The 21,686-nt window shown below is 39.0% G+C and overlaps 1 protein-coding gene across 2 annotated transcripts in view; it reads right to left on the reverse strand.

Moving 5' to 3' along the window:
* Nucleotides 1–21,686, reverse strand: part of SLC7A2 (solute carrier family 7 member 2) — a 70,245-nt gene that overhangs the window by 7,095 nt on the left and 41,464 nt on the right. Inside the window, exons 2-10 of one of the 2 annotated variants that reach the window (XM_082715605.1) lie at nt 16,350–16,740; nt 15,725–15,880; nt 11,259–11,424; nt 9,790–9,923; nt 8,571–8,793; nt 6,557–6,696; nt 3,591–3,693; nt 2,054–2,259; nt 877–1,043 (exon numbers count right to left, since the gene is read on the reverse strand). In XM_082715605.1, the coding sequence (XP_082571731.1) occupies nt 877–1,043; nt 2,054–2,259; nt 3,591–3,693; nt 6,557–6,696; nt 8,571–8,793; nt 9,790–9,923; nt 11,259–11,424; nt 15,725–15,880; nt 16,350–16,725 (1,671 nt within the window). In that variant the 5' untranslated portion in view covers nt 16,726–16,740. Of the gene's footprint in view, nt 1–876; nt 1,044–2,053; nt 2,260–3,590; nt 3,694–6,163; nt 6,301–6,556; nt 6,697–8,570; nt 8,794–9,789; nt 9,924–11,258; nt 11,425–15,724; nt 15,881–16,349; nt 16,741–21,686 lie in introns of both variants that reach the window. The other variant, XM_082715604.1, reaches the window with a different exon arrangement.

Genomic DNA, 21,686 nt, shown 5'->3' on the forward strand with positions numbered 1-21,686 from the left:
AACTGTTCCAACATGGTGATGACAAATTTGACATGGATACTTTCACCCTGGGTCGGTAAGTCTATATTCTTACACAAAGGACAGCCTGAAGAAAAAAAATCCTTCTTGTCGAGTCTACTGATGGGAGCATCACAGTTAACACTACTTAAGTGTGGCCCAAAGTAACAGGGGATTTCTCCTGTCCACTAACACCGGCATCATGACCAAGACACAGTCAGTGGTAGGGTTTGGTTTCGTTCAGATATCAACAGGGTGTGCCTCTGGAAGTCTGGATATAAATGGCATCTGAGAAAGGGGGGCGGGGATCCTTCCAGAAAGCTCTCTTCAGGTCCAAACCTGCTTCTATTCAAATCTGACAGGATATTGGGGCGGCTGGGTGGCTCAGTGGGTTGAGCCTCTGCCTTCGGCCCATGTCATGGTCTCAGGTCCTGGGATCAAGTCCAGCAGCGGGCTCTCTGCTCGGCAGGGATCCTGCTTCCCCCTCTCTCTCTGCCTGTCTCTCCTCTCTGCCTATGTGTGATCTCTCTCTGTCAAATAAATAAATAAAATCTTAAAAAAAAAATCTGACAGGATATTTATAGCAGAAGGGCTTTTAGGGGTTAATAATCTTCCTGAGAGAGGACTGAATTTCTATAATAAAACATGCTACTTATTCTTCGATACTACAGACCACTTGACAAGGAATGTGTTTACCGTTATAGTTAATCACGTGAAAGGGGCATATTAGAGTTTTTGAAAAGCCACATACAGAGAATCCTTAAGACAAATGGATAACTTCCTCAGAAGTGTCTTCACCCCCCCCCACCCCTTTTAGAACAACTTACGAAACTAACACATGAGATAATACTGAGGATCCCTAATGTTCATGATTCATACCATGAAGGCTACTTTTTGCTGATTCTGGGGCTGCCTCCAAATGGTGAGCACAATGGCGATGAAGATAACAAGAAACAGGACAAGAAGAGCAACGCTCCATGCTTCTAGCCGGGCAATAGCTTGGACTCCGTACGTGGTCAAGATACTCAGGCCCAAAACAAGAAATGCTGCAAAAGCGATATGTCGGGGACACAAAATCAGCACACACATTCCACTCAGATTCCCCAAGTTCAAGCAGTCTCTTATGATAAGATATTGAGCTCTTTCCATAGCTTTTTTGGGCAAATACTACAATTCTTCACTTTCGTTATGGGAGAAAATGGCTCTTTTCACTCATTCCAGAACCACCGCTTGCTAACTCGTGACTGTCTCCTCCCCCCTCAGCACTAGCATCCTGCTTTTTCTGCATGGGTGTCATCGGGCTCCTCCTTGGCTACAGTCTCTGACTGTAGCCCATGGATTGAATGTGATACTTTCAGGGGTGGAGATGTCCCTTTTTTCAAACGGGAAATGGCCAGTCCGTTTTCTGCTCTTGTAGACACTGTTCATGCAAACAAATAATCAAAAATCTGGGTCTGCTTTCCTTCTTTCAGAAGGTGACATCACCACCCACCCACCATATTCCTGACCATCATGTCTGCATTTGGGGTTCCTCCTCTGTGCTCCAGAGAAGCCTCTACTTTCCGTAGCTTGCCATCAAGAGTCTGTTCCTCAAAGCCCAGTGAGAGCAAGGACCATCTTTCTTACCATCCCAAGTGTCCTGCAGAGTTCTTAGCATGTTGATGGTGCTCAGTGAACTGAAAATATGACTGATTATATAACTGTCTGTGAGCAAACAAGTTGTTCTGTATTGCCTCCCAGTCTCCTACTGACAGGTCTTCTTGGCCAGAAACTTGTACACAAGGAGCCCCCAACAGCCACTGAAAGGGACCCGCTCTGTACAGCTACCACTTGTACCTCAGGAAACTTCTTCCTTTCTTCTTCAGTGGCAGGACCCATGTATCCTGCTAATACAGGGTCTCCACTCCTAATGACCCATCAGGTGGAGATTTCAGGACTCAAGGCAGTGGCCAACAGAGGCGAGGGCCAGGTAAGACCTCTTGTGCTCTCACATCGTACCTGCTCCCCCAATGCACACCCGGGGCCCTTCCCAGTGGACACAGCGCAGAGGACTCACCAAGAAATCCCACCAGAAAGCTCACGAGAGACGACGACTGCTGTGTAGGCAGAGCCGATGGGCTGATGAGGAGGCGCAGGCTGAGGCCCGGCCCCTGCAGCATGGTGACCGGCGACTCGCTCTTGGAGGCAGCCTTGCCACATGACCCCAGAGCTGCTTTCTCAGGACAGTATTTGGGCTGCTCATAAGATAAGCCGGGCTGGTACCTGGCCCCAAATGAACAAACAAACATCTCAGTCTTTATTCTCCAACAGACACTTGGCCCAAAGGAAGCAAACAAGAAAACTTGAAGGGAGACACCCGACAGGGTCCTGCACCAGAGTGGCCTCAGCCAGGCGGCAAGCCTGCTCCGCGAGATACCTGCTCAGCCCTGATCTCCCTCGACAGGCATTTAACTGCAGAGTTACACATTCGATGTGGAAGGGAGTGACCTTTTCACCCGAGGCAACTGTGACTAGAGGAGGATTAGCCTGGCAATATCTGTGTCCAAAGGAACTGCAGTTCCAGAAAACAGCACAGAAAGTCTGCTTAGTCAGCAGCTATAGAATGACGTTCAGGCTTCAGGATGCTGTTCTGCTGTCTTGGGCAGTCTGCCTCTCAGGCCTCATGTCCCTCCAGTTCCCCTCTCAGTCCTTCAGTGTAACCCTGACGAACTCCGTTCTGCCACCTGCCATGTCCCTGCATCAATGTAGCCTCTTCTCCAGCCTGTGTGGGTATCAGCCTCACCGCCTAGGATCTGCCTGTCCCTTCAGTGTGCTCTCTTTCCCTCTGAGCAGCCTTTACTTAAACTTAAAAGTAATATCTGTCCTCAGTCTAAAGAAGAAATAGGCTCACTGAGAAAAAAAAAATACACAAAGTATACAGAAGAAAATCAAAACCACCCCCAATACTCCAACCCAGCGTTAATCACTGCCAGCATTTTTGTACAATTTCAGCCAGGCATAAGTGCATAGATGTGTATCTTGATGCACATAAGACTCAAGATACACCTCGGTGACTTCTCCATGCAAATTTACGTTAAATTTAAATAAATTCAGATGCTGCATACAACTTTACTGAATCACATACTTTTCTCTATATAATTAAGTATAATTAAGAAAAAGAGTCCACTGTGTTTAGTTATTCTGCTATTAATATTCAGGTTTGCTCAATTTTTTCACTATGATAAATCACCTTTTCATAAATATCCTTTATACATACATATCTGCATGTATCTCACTGTGTAAAATCTTCATTATAAAATTTTAGCAGTTGAGATAGTGGGACAAAAATGATAATATTTTAAAGTGTTTTTATACATTGTAAGAACTTGCTGTTCATATAGATTAAGCCAACTTATTGTTAATTATCAATTGTGTTTAATTCTTTACTAAGGACCAAGTACCTTTATTATAGCTTATACTGGTGTTTTTCTGTCCATGGCCTCTCACTTCTGTGAGACCGCTAGCTCCTTAAAAACAAAGATGATGAGTCTTAATTTTCTTTATTCCCTGGGCCCCACATGACGCACACCATTGGACACAACGAGGACACTCACCTGAGGATGAGAACACATGCGGCAACCAGAGAGTAGGCCAGAAGCGTGCCAATAGACATCATGTCCACAAGTGCCTTCAGGTCAAAGAGAAATGCCATCACAGCTATTGGGAAAAGAACAGAAGGGTTACAAAAAGGAAAATAAAAAAAGGCCTATGATAAATCTCCATATAGCTGATAACTTCTAAGTCAGGGACGACTGGCATGTTACAGTTCCAGTATCCATGATAAATCAAACAAACTATAGGAAATATATTTCTCACAGTTAAAAAGATGATCCTTGGATCATATAAACTGCTAGTAAAACTTCAAAAACCCTCAGCCATCTATCAAGGATAAAACACATTCTACTTTGATTACTTAAAAAATATTGGCCTGACAAAGAGTGAAAATATTCTATGACAGAATTCTCTCTTTTGATGTTTCAAAAGAAAAACATGGCTCAGAGATATTGGCTAACTTGTTTTAAAACAAGCATTGAACAATTCACAGAGGATCTTTCACTATAGATGTTACATAATCCTTTCAACTTCCATCCCTGCTTTGAGTTATGTCACATACAAAACAATGTAATTTCCAGTTAAATTGTGTTTCTGATAGAGGTAAAATTGTATGCTGGTTAGAACTCCACACTCGGAGAAGACTGACTAGATTTGAGAGATGATGTCTCACACTCAAATCTTAGTAATGTTCTGAGGCAAAATATACTTTTCCAGTTGAAGAGTGAACTTGCACTGAGCAATTTTTTTCTCCGTTGAAACATCAAATAGTGATGACCTGATTTGACCACACAGTTGTCCCCATCATCCTCAGTAGAAACACCACATTCCATTCACATGCTGTTCCGGACATTTCTTAGCAAGCTTTACATCTCTCTGACCTCAATTTATCTTTGATCCAATAATCCTCTGAGACCGAGGAAATGATATAGGTTTAACCAAATGCCATGGCCACAATTTGACTGGTTTTAACCCCGAAACCAGCAATTTCACATAGGTTGACCTGATAAAATTATGCTCCTCATTCTATAGACAGGCTAACTTAGCATGGCAACAACTCAAAGGGGACAGCAGAGTTACAGTAAACTCAATCTGTTCCCAGTTCCCCCTGCTCCTTCTATAGTATCACATGGTTTCTTTAAATACACCTCATGCCTTACTTTGAAAACCTTCTGTTGCTAGTATACTTATACATTAGCTTATTAAAATTTCAATACGTTTTGTAAGAATCACAAATAGAAAAATAAGTGGCCAAGACAGAATAAAATGATTAATTATCCAGACAAGCTCTCTGATCTAAGCTAAAAATGAGCAAAGTAAGGCAAAGGAGTACAAATAACAAAAATATAGTATTTCAGAATGTCAAAAAAAAAAAAAAGCCTTCTGCTACAATTATCTTCCTTTAGTTATTACTGTCAATATATTAGGCTGCCAAATAAAACTTTTCCGGAAGAAAGAAGGATACATTTTTTTTTTTAAGTTCTGAATATGAAACAGAGTATTACTGGGCAAGATTTCACTGCCAAAAAAATAAACATTTTTATGGAATAAATAAAATGTGTGATCCTTTGTCAAGATTTATAAACTCTTCTGAAAAGCATAATCCACCATTTAATAAGAAAATGGGCTTTAGATCATCTAGTGCAACCTTCATTTCATGGAGTCAGAAATCTAAGCACTAAGAAAAAAAGGGAACTGACCTTCCAATGTATGTCTAATTAAGTGCCCAACTGATTGGAAAACATTTACAAAGTGAAGTTGTTTAGGCAAATACTTTCTGACTCTGACGAAAATACCATTTTGTACACAATTAAGCATTGGCATTCTGTAATTTTTCCCAAATCCAAATCCAGAGTCTCAACCAAGTTATCAGCTTGGCTTGAATTTTACTACCAAAATAGCTTTATAAAGCAGGATGAAGTCTCTCTCTTGCTTTCTATAACAGGACCTTTAAGGCCGTTCTCTCAGTCTATAAAATCTCTTTGAAAATTTCTGCACAGAATAATATTGAATCTGGCCAATGGCATTTTACAAAAATGTTCTGACGTCTCCTAAGGTGGGCATCTGGGAGGTGTTTTTTTTCTTTTTTCTTTCTTTCTTTCTTTTTTTTTTTTTTAACATGAGTTGAGTATCAAAATAGCTGAAAGCAAAAATAGATTCCTAATGGAGTCTAAGAGGAAAGAGTTGTTAGTAAGTCTTAAAGAACCATGATGGTCTGGGATGTGCAGTGATTACCACAGCCAAGTATCAGTTACCCCAACATTTCTTATACGTGATTAAAAAACGAGTAAAAACACAATCAAGAACCATTACAGCCCTCTGCATATTTGTTAGAAACCCAAAAGGTTAAAATAACAAAATAGTAAAAAAAAAAAAAGAATCCCCAAGGGTCAGTTAAGAATGAATTTCCATAGACCACCACCACGATTACCAGATCCCACTGCTCATAACCTCATTTATCAGTGATTTGTTTTTTAACTTACATGCACAGCAAGCAGACCCTCTTTATAAATCCATGCATGCGCATAAAACGTTCAAGGCCAATGTTGAAGAATCCTGTGTTTGTAAAGCTTACCAGAAATGACCCCTGCCGTCAATGTGGCAGCAACTGGTGACTGCCTCTTACTCACTCTGCCAAGAAATCTAAACAGTAAACCATCTCGGGCCATGGCAAAGAGAATTCGGGGTAAAGGAAACATAGAGCCCAGAAGACTAGAACAGAAAAATTCATAATCCACATGTGAGTTATTGCAAGTCGTATTCCTAGACAGGTATATACAGGTAAAGACCGGACACACTAAAATGCAAACCTATGTCAAAACAATTCAAAACGGGAACACATTCACACACAAGTTCTTGAGCTTTATATAAAGAAAAACAGAAAACTGCCTAACTTGGGCATTTCTCTTCAGAATCCTTGATGGAAAAAACATTCCCCCTTTTCTTAAAAAAAGTCAACTCTTCTCACCTGCCACCGCACCCGATGATAAAGTAGCAATTACTGGTGTCTTCGTTTTGGAATTGATTTGAGCTAGACATTTGAAAAGCAACCCATCCTCCGCCATAGCATAGATTACACGAGGCATTGGGAAAATGGATCCAAGAAGACTGAATAAAAAGCAAACACATGCAAGATGGCAAACACATTCATGCAAGATTACATCCAGAACAGAAATTAAGTACTTGGATAAAACTCAGCATCACAGCTCTGATTACAAGGTCTTGTTATTTTTAAAACGTGTTATGATTGGACATTTGAAAATATTTGCCAATATTTACCATTATTATTCTATTACAGACATTTTGCCCAACCCACTGAGCAGACTAAGAACAATACTGCAAGTAATTTGTGCAAGCCCACAAATTATTACTGAATTAAAACTAAGTAATTAAGACTTAAGAAAACCAAACCCAATTGTATCATTAAGGCATTTTTAGTGGCCTTAATGCAGAAATTAAAATTCCTAAACTGCCATGAAATTAAAGATTAGGTTATTTAATTGCATGGTATAGTCACTTCATTACTTCGATAATTATGAACTTATCATATTCATTTTACCATTATTTTGCTTCAGATAGCCTTGATATTCCATCAAATTAGTCATAATACCCAGCAGCATAAGATAATCAAGAAAGGAAGGGTTAAAAAAAAAAGAAAAAAAATAACTCACTGTAAATTTAGTACACAGAAGTAGCCACGATTAAAAGTCAGGAACAGCGAAGTTTAAGAAAACGCTCTTTGCATTAGATGTTTCAACTTTCTTGTGTGTTTACTGGCTGCACCATTCCATACATGACTTAGTTATTAAAAAAATAACCATTTAAGAGAAAAATATGTAAAATATTTTATTTTAAAAATTCATTTTATCTTTCGATAAAGCTGGGTTGAGCTTGGCCCTGGATAAATCTTTATCCGGCTGTCTTCGGAAGACCATGATGGCATGATGTCTTCATAGCTGAGATTTTTGAAAGTACTTGAAATTACTCAGAATAAACCTCAACACTAGCAGATCCCTGAGAAGCCAATGAGGGTACATTTCTAAGTGCTGCTTACTATTATCTTGAATAGAAAACAAATCAGACTTTGAAAGAGAATCAAAGCTACGTTGAGAATCATATAAAAAGATTCCTTTTTCCAACTTTGGACTTTCAAAAAACTATTTTCCCTTTAAAAAATTAGTCATCAGGCAAAGAGATTAATTTTCTCTTCATAAGAATGTCCTATGGGATACCATGCTATAAACCAGAATGAAATATCTTATGATCACATGTTAATCTGGAATGTAAGTAGCTCAGGGAACCTGAGAAATGAATTCTCAAGTATTAAAACAAGTAGCTACTGCAAATCTGAGCACTTGAGATTCAACGACTCTTTGCTTTCCACACAAACATTATATGAACTTTCACCATTAATTTCAGAAGAGTAATTTCTATTTCTAGTCCAAATTCAGTCTGATGAGTACCAAGAGAAAAAGCCTCAGTGTTTCACAATAAAAAGCACATTATACTGAACGATGTCATATAGTTCCCAGTCACATAGACACGATGTAATTTTAAAAGGCAGCAGAAAATGTGAAGTCTGCACCTAAGGTCTTGGCTGTCTGTAGTACTATAAGAAATCCTTCAACTAGCAGGGAGACATGTTAGTATAAGTATCCTACCACTCTTTAATTCATACATATATGAATATGCATGACATACATGTACGTGTATGTGTTCATGTGTATCGATGCCATCTACACTTCTACCGAAGCTGGACCACCATTACCTTGAAAAAATGACCTTGAACTGATAGGTGAAAAAGTTTTTATCACTTAAGATTTGTATGTAGCTATTCTGGTCAAACTATTCAGAGAAGACATAGTTGCATAATATATTCCTTAGATTAAGATTACTTTTAAAACCTATAAAAGCGATTCTTTAAATACTGACTGCTTGGCAGTGTCACCAACAGCCCCATGTTCAAAGGCAACGCCATGTACCTTGTTGACAGAGCACAGAGAGAACCCGCTGCAACAACGTATTTGGCGGGGCCCCATCCAACATATTCAAACGCTACCGGCAGAGGGCTTTTCTCGTCCAGGAGGTAGTATGGCATCATAAGGGTTAAAGCTGCAGAGACCCCAAAGTAGGCCATAAAGCAAACAAGCAAAGAAGTCACAATTCCAATAGGAATAGCTTTCTGAGGATTCCGGACTTCTTCACCTAAGGAGATATAAACAATAGATATGCACCTTTAACGAAACATTAATAGATACAATATGAAGTCGTCTTCTCCTTCATAATCATTTCCCTCTGCCTTTGTCTTTTATGTTTTCTTAGCTTGCTCCACACATTGTACATGATGCTGTCTGTCTTCTTGAGAGCACGATGCTATTACACAAAATTCTGAACCCCAGAGGCAAAAAGAGAGAGCAAGAAATCATGCAGGTCCATTTCCCATTTCTAGAAAGAAAAGACATGATCTACCAGTGCTATTAAATATTTCAGGATAGTATGGCAGTCTTAATTCATTTGGAAAATGTTTCGTCCACAGAAATTAAGTGACTGCCATGGCATTCTGTGGGCCCTTCAACAGGAAGGCCCACAGAATAAATATGAAGCTAAACTTTTTCAATTCATATCAAACTCTGGCTTCAACACAAAAATAGTACTTGAATCTTTCTAATAAGATTTGACATTTGAAGTGCCCTTAAAATGGCCGATGATAAGGCAGTACAGTAATATGAACCCAGAAGAAGTACTTAGCATGTGTGGCATGATTACTTTGTTGTACAAGTTAAAGAGAAAAGAATGACCACAATCTATTTTGTCCGACTAAAGAAGAAAGAATTTATGAGCACGATCATCATTTGTTACTCACTGTGATAGTACTGGAGATTACTTCCAGACTGAAGGTTAAGGACAGTAATTACAACTAACATTTATAAGATATTTGACAGCCTACAAAAATCTTCAATGTGTATTGTTATCTTAAGTAACTTTCATAACATGAGCATGTTACCAAATAATGGAAACCAAGGTTCACAGAGTTTCATGAAGTTTCTTTTTATCATACACAGTAGGTGTCATAGCTAGAGCTGGGGCCAGTCTGCATTACCCAAATCCCACTCTTTCCTTGACCCTCTGTTGCTACCCGTGGGTACTCCTTAGAACAAGGAACACCTTTCCCTCTACATAGAACCAAGATTCTGCCCTTACCAGTTGTTGCAATGCAGTCAAATCCCACAAAGGCATAAAAGCAGGTGGCAGCCCCAGCCAAAGTTCCTGCAAAGCCATAAGGCATAAAGCCACCAGCCCCATAGATACTTGTCCCATTTTCAGAAGGCGGATCTCTAAAGGAGAGAGCAAGCACAATGCAAAGTCATTTTCATAGAAAACTGTTTCTTGGAAGGCTATTGTGTTCACCAGCTCTTTGAAGCTCACATATATAAACGTAAACCCTGATTTTCTCACCGTGTCCTAGGGAATGTAGTGATGTTCCCAACAACGGCACCCTCTTGGGTTGTCAGCACTCAGCTGGAGGTTGGTCAATAAGAGCATGAGGACAAGGCCCAGATCCACTCTGACTAGAACTCACAGCCAGGCAGTGAGAGCAGAGACACCATGTATGGGCCATGCTCCGAAACAAAGGCATAAAGCCTCTTCTTTTCGTGGACAGTTGGGCAGGTGGTGCATTTAAAAATTTTACTAATAAGACATTTGAAAAGATGAAATCGAATTCTCTAGGCTTGAATAATAATTTTGAAGTTGAATACTTTATTACATGTTAAAAATTGTCTAAACCAGAAGTTCCTAATTTTTTGCTTCAAAAGAATGGATTAAAACAGTGTATCTAAGAAAAACATGTAGTTATACTTCACTTCATGTAACAGACATTTCTGTAACCTCATTTTATTTGCACATCAGAATATTAATATAAATCTTATGATGAAACCTTTTGTATATAATTATTACCAATTTAATTTTTGAGACTACCAGGTTAAAAGCAAAATGCATGGACAACTCTGCTTAAGCAACCAATGATGTTCTCCAAGAATCAAGGCTCGAAAATTACTAAGGGGCTGAAAGAATGCAAGGAAACTAAAGGGAATTCCCAAAGGAAGAACTAAGAGATACATGGCTCAAAAAGATCCATTGTGGGGCGCCTGGGTGGCTCAGTGGGTTAAGCCGCTGCCTTCGGCTCAGGTATGATCCCAGGGTCCTGGGATCGAGCCCCGCATCGGGCTCTCTGCTCAGCCACAAGCCTGCTTCCTCCACTCTCTCTGCCTGCTTGTGATCTCTCTCTGTCAAATAAATAAATAAAATCTTTAAAAAAAAAAATCCATTGTTTCGCAAAGGTGGCCAAGTTTTGGGGGGAAGAGGCATCCTTGCAATGGTTAGGATCTCACTTTGCTCTTCTCCTATATCTCCTGCACAGCTTGAAGCTGAGAACCAGTCACTGCTTGGCTTCAAATAGCTGTTCAACAGTGAGCACACATACACATCTACGTTTAGGGGGAGATTGGGAAGAAGAGCCTCGGAACAGACCAGACCCTCGGAAATGTCTCCACAGCAAAAGAAAATTGAGAACCACCTTGTAGAAGAAAATGTAAGAAAAGAGCAGGCAAATTAAAAACAAAAACAAAAACATATTCAAAATAAGAAGGGAAAAAACCCAAATATTATACCTGGCACTCGCTGATATATTTTTGAGAAACTCTTCACTAATCTTCCAGTTTGCCACATTTCCTTTCACAAAGCCAGCAACCATCACGAAGAGAAGGACCAGGATATTAATAGCTGTGAAGATTTTATTCACCCAAGCAGATTCTTTTACTCCAAACGATAAAAGACCTATGGAAAAAAAGAAAGGGTATTTAAAAAAAAATTTTTTTAACCTAAGTTTTAGCAAAAGCAATAGGATTTTGAGGCAGTAATAGGGTTTAGGATATTATTTTACCAAAATCCATGTTTTTAATTTACATTTATCACTTTCTCTTGTGAGTGCTGACTTAACCTGTCACAAGATTTCCTGAATACAACCAAGTCCCTAGCAGACAGCAGGTGGTGTGCAGAGCCTAGAGACACCACACTCCAAGAGATCAGTTAATCTAGTAACTTTGGCTCTTATTACCAATGGGTAGGGAGAGGTAAAGTAACTGAATTTTAAAGCAATGCTGTTCTAAAAAAGCCACCTTGAGATTAGTGGCTACAAAATTTTGAAAATAAAAGTTAAATCATATGTCTGCTTCATATTTTCAGAATATATAAAATAATTCAACTGCCTCACCAAAAAGGTCTATTTTTCTAATTGATTCCCATTGTAATTGTTTCATTTTATATTCTGATTATTAACAATAATCAATTTCCTATTCAAGTTATTTGAAGACACAGAAAAAATAGGAAGGGAATAAAGATCAAGTATAATCTGTTCTCCAGAATTTGGGGCGTGCTCACACACGCAGACACACATATACATGTTCAAGTTGATAAACAGATAACCTCATTTTTAACAACTGCCAACTCTTCTACAACATGAAAATGCCATAATCCCTTACTTCTAGACTGTCAGGTAACTTTTAGTTTCTGACAACTCTAAATAGGACTGACACCATCATCCTTTTATACATATCTTTGTACACATTCAAATTTGTACTTCAAAGTAATGTTCTATAAGGTTATACCATATCAAGGATATGTTTTTTCATGCAAGGCTTTTGGTTCACATTGTCAGAAATATTCTCCAGAAAGTCTGATCCAATGGAATCTTCCCGTTATTTTCTATTAGGTTATTCTATTTATATCAATTTGTAAGACTTTTTATATAGTAATGTTATATAAGATCTCTGTCATGTATTGCTTATGTTTTTCCCAGTTTATCATTTACTTTTACTCTTAGGATTGACTTCATGTGTATGTGTGTGTGTGTGTGTATGATTTTATATATATTAGAAGTTTTAGAACATAAATTTTTCTTTAGTTTTTACCTTTAGAAAGATTTTACCCAATACGAACTCCAAAGCATTTACCTTTGTTTCCTTCTAGTAACTTCATGACTGTATTTTTAATGTGTATATGTGCATTTTTTAAAAATTTTATTTATTTATTTGACAGAGAGAGATCACAAGTAGGCAGAGAGGCAGGCAGAGAGAGAGAGGAGGAAGCAGGCTCCCTGCTGAGCAGAGAGCCCGATGCAGGGCTCGATCCCAGGACCCTGAGATTATGACCTGAGCCAAAGGCAGAGGCTTAACCCACTGAGGCACCCAGGTACCCCGTGTGTGTATGTTTTTAAGAGAGAGAGAGAGGTAAGAAAGAGAAAGAGGAGGCGCAAGTGGAGGGGAGGCGCAGAGGGAGAGAGAGAATCTTAAGCAGGCTCCATGACCAGCACAGCACACAGTCAGAAGATCGATCTCATGACCCTGAGATCATCACCTGAGCTGAAATCAAGAGTCACAGGCTTAACCCACTGAGTCACTCGGGCACCTTATCACATTTTTACCTTTAATCTGTCTTATATAGAATATAAATTATGGACCAAAGAGAGTTTAACTGTTACCACTGGGGAGAGGATGATGACGAAGGGATTATGCTGTACATCTCTATTTGTTCTGCCCACAAATCTACACCCAGGGTCAAAAAAGCAAAATTAGGGCGCCTGGGTGGCTCAGTGGGTTAAGCCGCTGCCTTCAGCTCAGGTCATGATCTCAGGGTCCTGGGATCGAGTCCCGCATCGGGCTCTCTGCTCAGCAGAGAGCCTGCTTCCTCCTCTCTCTCTCTCTGCCTGCCTCTCTGCCTGCCTCTCTGCCTACTTGTGATCTCTCTCTCTGTCAAATAAATAAATAAAATCTTTAAAAAAAAAGAAAAAAAAAAGAAAAATTACCCTAAGAGAGATGAGGAAAACTGAATTTCATTCTTCTACCCGTGTCATTCCCAGAATTTTACAATAATGTAACTATCATGAGAAAAAGGAAACTGCACAAATGGTATAATGACTGGTTCCGCAGCGCTAGAAACCACGATCCCCTACACTCTTTGGAAATACACGCTGCACGCGATACTGTTAGCCGCCTGGAAAAGAACAAAGCCACTGTCGTGTTTTCTGAGAATTTCCCAATACTGGGCACCTGGGTGGCTCAGTTGGTTAAGTGACTGCCTTCAGCTCAGATCATGATCCTGGAGTCCCGGGATCGAGTCTCCCATTGGGCTCCCAGCTCCACGGGGAATCTGCTTCTCTCTCTGACTTTCTCCTCGTTCGTGCTCTCTCTCACTGCCTCTCTCTCAAATAAATAAATAAAAGGTTTAAAAAAAAACAAAAAAGAATTTCCCAATACCCCATGTGTACTCTTTACTCTGGGATTAAGGACCAATGAACAACTCATCTAAATACTGCAGACACTTCCCTGCATCTTTCATAAAGTAGCAGCTTCCGCCAACAAGACATTTGGTATTACAGTATGAATCAAAATTTGTCACTGAAGGTTTTGATCTTCAGAGATTCTAGGGACAAAGTTACCACGTGAGCTTTTAAAGTAAAAATACGCTGGCCAATAACACAGGCAATGCTGCAGGTCAAGGCCGACTCCTGCTCTGGGCTTTCACGATTCTAACCGTGCCATGGCTGCGTGCTTCTCGTCACTTAGAGATTAAAGCCCCATATGTTAAGATGATGGAAATCATCCCTAAATAAAATAGGAGGTGAGTCCTTTAATAATGTTAGCTAGGCTGTTTAGAAAGTAAAACAAATGAAATCTATCACCCGTTGGAAAACAATTGTTGTAATTTTTCTTGACATTACAGGGACAATGCCAAATAGTTCAGAACTATAAACTTTGTTTGTGTTCCTAACCCTAAGTGAAATATTTAATTAATGACTAAGTTTTTAAGGGTGAAGTTATTTTTTAAGTCATAGAATTTTACAAGTAAAAAGTTCCTGGTAGAGATTTCTGTCACACCTTTGTAAGCAAGGGAGAAAGCCGCTGGAGATAAGGCTGGACAGAAAATAATGCGCAGATTATCCGAGAGATATGAGGTAGGAAGTGAGACTACAGATTTTATTCTTAGGGAAATCCTTGATTGGCTGAAGCAGGAGTGCAGGTGAGAATGGCAAAAAACCAGAAAATGTTTAAATAATTAAAAGAGAGATAAGGCGGCAGCAGAGATTAACTATGCCTACAAAATAAATCTAACTGCCATCTAGGTGCTTACTATATACCGGGCAAGTCTCTATCTTATAGACACTGATATAGCCATTTTATGGATGAGCAAACCAAGTCACAGAAAGATTATGCCACTCAATGTGCCAAAGATCGTGCATGGCAAAGTAGGACTGAGAACCTGGTTGTTCTGATTCTAATTCCTATACCTTTCTTTCTAAACTACTATGCTACAAAATGTAAGATATGGGAAAATTCTAGCAACAAGTAAGTTTATCTACATAATGTCTACATTAAAAAATCACAGGTGGTTTGAATATGCTTTCTTTTCAGCTCAATACCTACATTACGTAGATGAAGGCATGAGTAGACAGAAATTCTAGAAATAGTATGCTGATAAATTTCCTTAGTTGTAGTTAACCAGATAAAATAAGTCAAAAATTATGCATTCTTCATTATTGAAACTTCAATGCCATTCCTGAAAATCTCCAACTGGTATCAAAATGATGTGCCTTATCTTATTCTTTGGTGCATTCTAAGTAACATTTACTTAGAAGTGCTCTTCCTAGCATTCCACGTACTTTAGATTTATTTATTGTTTTATTTTTTAAAGATTTTATTTATTTATTTGACAGACAGAGATCACAAGGAGGCAGAGAGGCAGGCAGAGAGAGAGGAGGAAGCAGGCTCCCCGCTGAGCAGAGAGCCCGATGTGGGGCTCGATCCCAGGACCCTGGGATCATGACCCGAGCCGAAGGTAGAGGCTTAACCCACTGAGCCACCCACACGCCCCTTTAGATTTATTTTTTAAAAATGTCTATCACATAAGAAAAAGACATGATTCTAGTCAGTGATGAGGCCCACAGATACCCAATAGTAACCTCAACATATAAGTATGCCACCTTGTCTTTGGAAGTCAGACCCCAAATCCAGTGGTAACTTATTTTCCTGGGATAATTAGTCTGGATTATCCCAGGAAGGAGTGTAATTGGTTTTCTTACCTGCTAGAAGTAATATAAGGCACACAGCAAAAAAGTCAGGATATTCTGCAAGGCCGGTATAATTCATTTTGAAGTATGTCCTGAAAAACTGGCCAATCTGTTTGCTAAGAAGTTCATCAAAGGTGCCACTCCATGCTCTTGCAACACTTGATGTACCTTCCCAAAACACAGAATATTAAGAGAATGTATAGGTCCCTGGAAGAAGATTAACACAACATCCTGTGCTACCCTGTTCTAGGATGAACACGGGTTAGTTCAGACAGAAATGAAAATTCGAATCACATCTAAAATTATCTTGATAATTTTCCAATTCTATGTTAGTAACCACGTTCAAGTCCATAAATGTGGAATCAGCTAGCTTCATCTGCATTAAAGAACTTTTTTTTTTTATTTTAAAGCTGGTTTCCAATCCCACTCAGAAGCATATTCAGAGATGAAGCAGAATCACTGAATTTTGCCATTAGGGAATATTTTCTACGTGAGATAAATGGGACACACGGGAATCAAGTAATTCACTCATGATCCCATAGTCACTAACTCATGCAGACCTACAAGGATCTCAGCCTCAGGAGCTCTACCATTCCATACAATAGATTGATTTTTTTTTTGGGGGGGGGCAACATACCTATCACATAAGATAAAATGAGATTCCAGCCAGTGATGAATGCCCACAGTTCTCCAACAGTGACGTAAGTGTACAAGTAGGCAGACCCAGTTTTGGGAACACGGGCCCCAAATTCAGCATAGCAAAGGCCTGCCATCACGGAAGCAAGAGCAGCAATGAGGAAGGACACCACAATACTGGGGCCAGAATCTGCTTTGGCCACCTCTCCGGCAAGGACATAAACCCCAGCACCAAGAGTGCTTCCAACCCCCAGGGCAATGAGGTCCATGGTGGATAAGCAGCGGCATAATTTGGAATCTTCTAGACTGTCCAGGGTGACTATTTTTCTCCGGATCAGACATCGGGCAAAAGACAGCGCAGCTCTGCAGGGAATCATTCTGAAGCAGGTAGCCTGGGGAAGAGAAGGGAGGAGGTTAGAAGCAGATCAGCAATCATCATCCCTCCAAGGACTGGCCCAGCTTCTCAACCCAATTATGGCACCATTTTGTTTTATTTTGTTTTGTTTTTACTTGTTCCTAGAAATGCAGCCTAGAGCTATCAAAGAGAGGACGGAAAAGTCAAAGCCATGACTTTCTTAGAGTTCACTCATCGTACCTGGCCTTTGAAACAAATGGCTTCTTTGGGGAACAAAGGAGTGGAAGCTTTGGGTGATTCAAAAAGATTTGCCATCGTTGTTCTTTGTGCTGTTACAGTTTTTAAAGACTGACTGATGGAAATCTCTCCCAGGACATGGCTCATTTGTCCTCGCTACAAACAAGGGGAAGAATGACCTCATCTTTTGTCAATCATTCATTCGACTCCTACTTTTTACACCTTGTTACATGCCAGGGATTGTGCTAAGAAATATGCTGAGAATGGCGTGCTGCGTGTTGATGGTGTCCAGCTTTACGAGGCTTGTGGTCTAGCTATTGTCTACAAGCAGGTAAAAGATGCCATCATACATATTTTCCAGCTTTCTCAGATACGTCTCTTTTCATTTTAGTCTGTTTCATTTTAATGTGAAGCCATTTGAAGCCTTTAGAATAGAAAAAAATTCCCCCAAAAACATACTTGGATTTTCCTAAATAAAACTTCTATTCAAAGATACTTTGATGATGAATTTGTAGTAAAACACCCAAGCTTATTTACATTTACTTGAGATTTCTAAATAAATGAATAGTAAATGATAATATTTAGAATAAATAATTCCACTCCAAATAGGATGTGTTCTTTTAAAAATGGAATGAATAAGGTAGACACAGAAAGACATACTTCCTGTACCCTATAGGCCCAAACAATCTAACACTGAAAAAAATGATCAGGTTATAAAACAAAGCATGCATCCTAGTAAGGAAAAAAATATATATGTATTACAGTAAAAAGTCTGAAGTAAAAAAAATCAAAATATTAACCATGATGATCTTTGGGTGGGGGCTAATTTTTACTTCTATGTATTTCACAGAATATATATAATTATTGCTAATATATATTTCTAGATTACCTCCAGTAAACACATACACCTTGTATGCAAAGACCTATAAAAATGAAAAAAACCCTACATGACCTTGCCTATAGAGATGTTTAACTCAGCAGACAGGGAAATAACTGATGACTAGGGATCAGTCAATAAAATAGAATGTTTTTAACTTTCAGAAGTTCAGAGTCAGGCCTGCCACTTCTGCTGCATAGTGATGTACAGACATGGAGTGCTTTCTCCTTTGATCTTATTAAATTCATTATCAATAACCTCAACTCATGAGAGTACAGCTTTCCAACTTTATCCTATAAAATAAACCCTTGAACACTTCTCATCCTTCTTATCTATAAAAGACAACCTTCATTAAAATTATTTTATTTAAAAAATAATAAATAAGATGAATTTTCTATGTTAAATCTAAATGACTTGTTGCTGATAAAAAATACAGGCATTTCTGGGATATGAATAATCTAGTATCACACTAAACCTCGTAGAGAAAATAACTGTCTGAACATTATTCATACATCAACGTAAACACAAGTCCTTGACTTCAAAAGCAGCTAGTTCAAAGAATTGAGAGAAAAATCACACAGATATAGGACAATGACTGAAAGGTTCCTTGATGGTAAAAACAAAGTTTTATACATCGGTGTTGCCCACACCACCCGACAGAGTGCCGAGCCTGGCACTTCACAAATACTTGTTTAAAAATTTGCAAATACAGGGGCGCCTGGGTGGCTCAGTGGTTTAAAGCCTCTGCCTTCGGCTCAGGTCATGATCCCAGGGTCCTGTGATCGGGTCCCGCATGGGGCTCTCTGCTCAGCGGGGAGCCTGTTTTCCTCCTCCTCTCTCTCTCTGCCTGCCTTTCTGCCTACTTGTGATCTCTGTCTGCCAAATAAATTAAAAAAATTTAAAAAAAGTATTTAAAAATTTGCAAATACACACGACGTCTCCAATTTTGCCAATATCCTAGCTTCCAAAGGCAAAACATAATACTTCTCTAAATCAAATGTGTGTCAATTTCTACCTTACCTGGCCCTTAAAGAGCCATTTCTCAGATAACACAACTAGGAGATAAGGTAGAAAGTGATCTTTTTAAAAAAGAATCAGGAAGTGAAAAGGTGAAGTTAGAGAAAGACCAACCGAGATGGGGGGAGGGGAAGTGAAGGCGTTTACTAAATGCTGACCTTCTGGAACTTTTACACACTTGAGAGGCCGGCAGAGATCAAGAAGTAGGGATCCCTGCCAATTGAAGAGGGCTCAGAAATGAAGACGCACTGAATTTTAATAATGATTTAGGATCATGAGGAAGTGCGAACGTGTCGTGGACAACTTTAGGAAAAAAGTGATGGGCAAAGTGAGCACACCTGTTCTTCACTTAACTAAATGAAATGCTCTGGATAAAGTACTTGATCAGCCCCAGGTTTTAAGAATAAAAGATGCAAAAGGAAAACTAAGAAGAAAGGTGAGTGGCACGATTGTGGGGGAACTTTCATTTATTTTTTTAAATTCTTTTTTTTTCTGGTAACATGGCCACAATGTTGCTTGTGAAATTTCTAAAACAAAACAAAACAAAACAAAACAAACAAAAAATGCACACAAAATCCACCCTTAAAATGAAAGGGCATAAGCCAGCCAACCAATACTACATACTCTTTGAAGCGTTAAAAATAGTGAAAACTTTTATAAACATTTACCCCAAATCAATACACGAGTGACCCTCATCTTTCAATAGGAAAATGAATTTCATTTGCTCCAGATCCATAGGAAGCAGAATGATTTACAGAAATGGATAGCTTTAATCAGATGAGATCTGATAGCCACTGCCTCTGCTGTGTTAAAAACGGAAAGTATTTTATGTTCAGTGTTTCTGTGTTGCCCTGAGGAAATAGGACAGAGCTCCCATTTGTCAAGTACTCATTTACTTTGAGTAACAAAAATGCATACGTCAGAAACTCTTCTCAGAACGAACAGGTTACACAATGTCCCTCGCAAACAGCCTCAACTACGCACACCTATCTGATAACACACTGATTGCAAAAGCCGTGACACAGAACCAATTTTACAGAAATATAATGGGATGGAAGAAAAGCAACGTAAAAACATCCTGGGTCAGTTTAATGAATCATTCTTAAACAAATATATATTAAAGACTGGTAGCTATATCATGTAGCATGTAGTGACTAAAGAAAAAAGAACCCCGTGCTTCTGTAAAATGTGTTTTTGTGCAGACGGAATGATAGAGGGAAAGCAGAATGGCAAAAGGGAAGGCGGGGGAAAAAGGATATTTGAGGTTACTATCAGTGATAGAATCTGCTATTTACATATTTTTATAACTCGTCCTTTAAAATGTTTTAAAAAGATAGGCTCCTTATGTGAGAGGGTTATGATAGCTTTATCACACTTCTCCAAGTGCTTTTCATTGCTGGAAAAAAAAAACCTACTCATACATATCCTTTGACCCAGGTCTGTATCCATTGTCTTTGCCTGGGCTTTGGGAGGGTTGTCTCGTCAACAAATTATGCAGGGAGAATATGCAGGAATTTTGAAGGTAGTTCCATTGATGTGGAGGGCACAGTTTTCCCAAGAGCAGATGATCCACACCATCATATCCACTGTGAGCTATTGCTCTTAGTGACCAAGGACTAGTAGTATTTCCTACAGAAATGTATAGTAAAGGACAATCATCTAGGCTTTTGGAAGAGACTTTTGAAGGAAAGCTTAGATCTGAAAATGCTATTAACCAAGGGAGGGTTAGAAGGGATCTACGATATATTCTCTAGCAGAAAAATCTCTGAACGAATTTAATGAGCTTGATGATAGTTAGATCTTCCCTCAATCCCTCCCTTGTTCCTAACCCTAAATAGAACTGTTTCAAGACACCTACCTCTTGAAGGAACCCTATTAATTCTTGCCAGAAAGCCAAATTACTTCCTCAACAGCTTGGAATCACCTCTTTCTTAAATGTCTCCAACCCAGGCTACAAACCTTATAGGAGAAAATTTCAGGTCAAGTCAATTCCTAGTCCTGAGGATGTGACAGTACCCCCAAAGCGGATTTCCCTTCACCTAACCACAGAAACCGTTTAGAATCTGCTAAATAGTCAAAAGTCAATCCTGGATTTTCACTTGGGTTCAAATGTCTGATGTAGTATTTAATCTCAGAGAAATGAATCTTTGCTTTCCTAAGTAAAGTGAAATCTCACACTTAATCCTCTGTATCAGGCCCTGGCAATAAATCTTACAGGAAAAAGCAGCTGCAGCAAGACAGTGGACAGGTCTTCCAACAAATCCTCAACAAATTAGCTGCTCAGAAACCGAACCAATTTTTCTTGCCTCATTTGAGTTGCTGGTTTCATGATGAGACATTCCGCACTTTAAATTTCTGGGCTGACGAGGGAAAAGAATTAAAGCATAGAGAACTGGGATCTCTGCCCCATTGTGTTTTTTCTCTCTTCTGAGCTAGAGCTTCGGGGTTTGCCATCTCCAAGCTCAGCACTAATTACATGTCTAACAAGTTTAAAGTTCAAAAACATATTTCCAAGTTATATTGTAGGTTAAATAATTTAGTGAAAAGGAGAGGAGGGATATGGACATAAAATACCATGAAATTACTGACTTTCATTCTTTTTATGTATATTTAAAAGATTAATTTCTGAAAAATATATTGAAAATATAGTGCAGGATAAGAGATCATAGAAAACGGTCAACTGTTCACTTTGGTTAGTTAAAAAAAAAGCAAACAACAATAAGTCTGCATTTAAACTTAAAACCTTCCTTTTTTGGAAAAACAAAAATACTTTTTCATATACATTTCACTTATATTTAGTCCAAAGCTTATCTTTTCTCCAAATCAAATTTTTGGACCAATATTGTCTTCCA

This window comes from Mustela nivalis (assembly GCF_964662115.1).
Source record: "Mustela nivalis genome assembly, chromosome: 20".
Classification (NCBI taxonomy): domain Eukaryota; kingdom Metazoa; phylum Chordata; class Mammalia; order Carnivora; family Mustelidae; genus Mustela; species Mustela nivalis.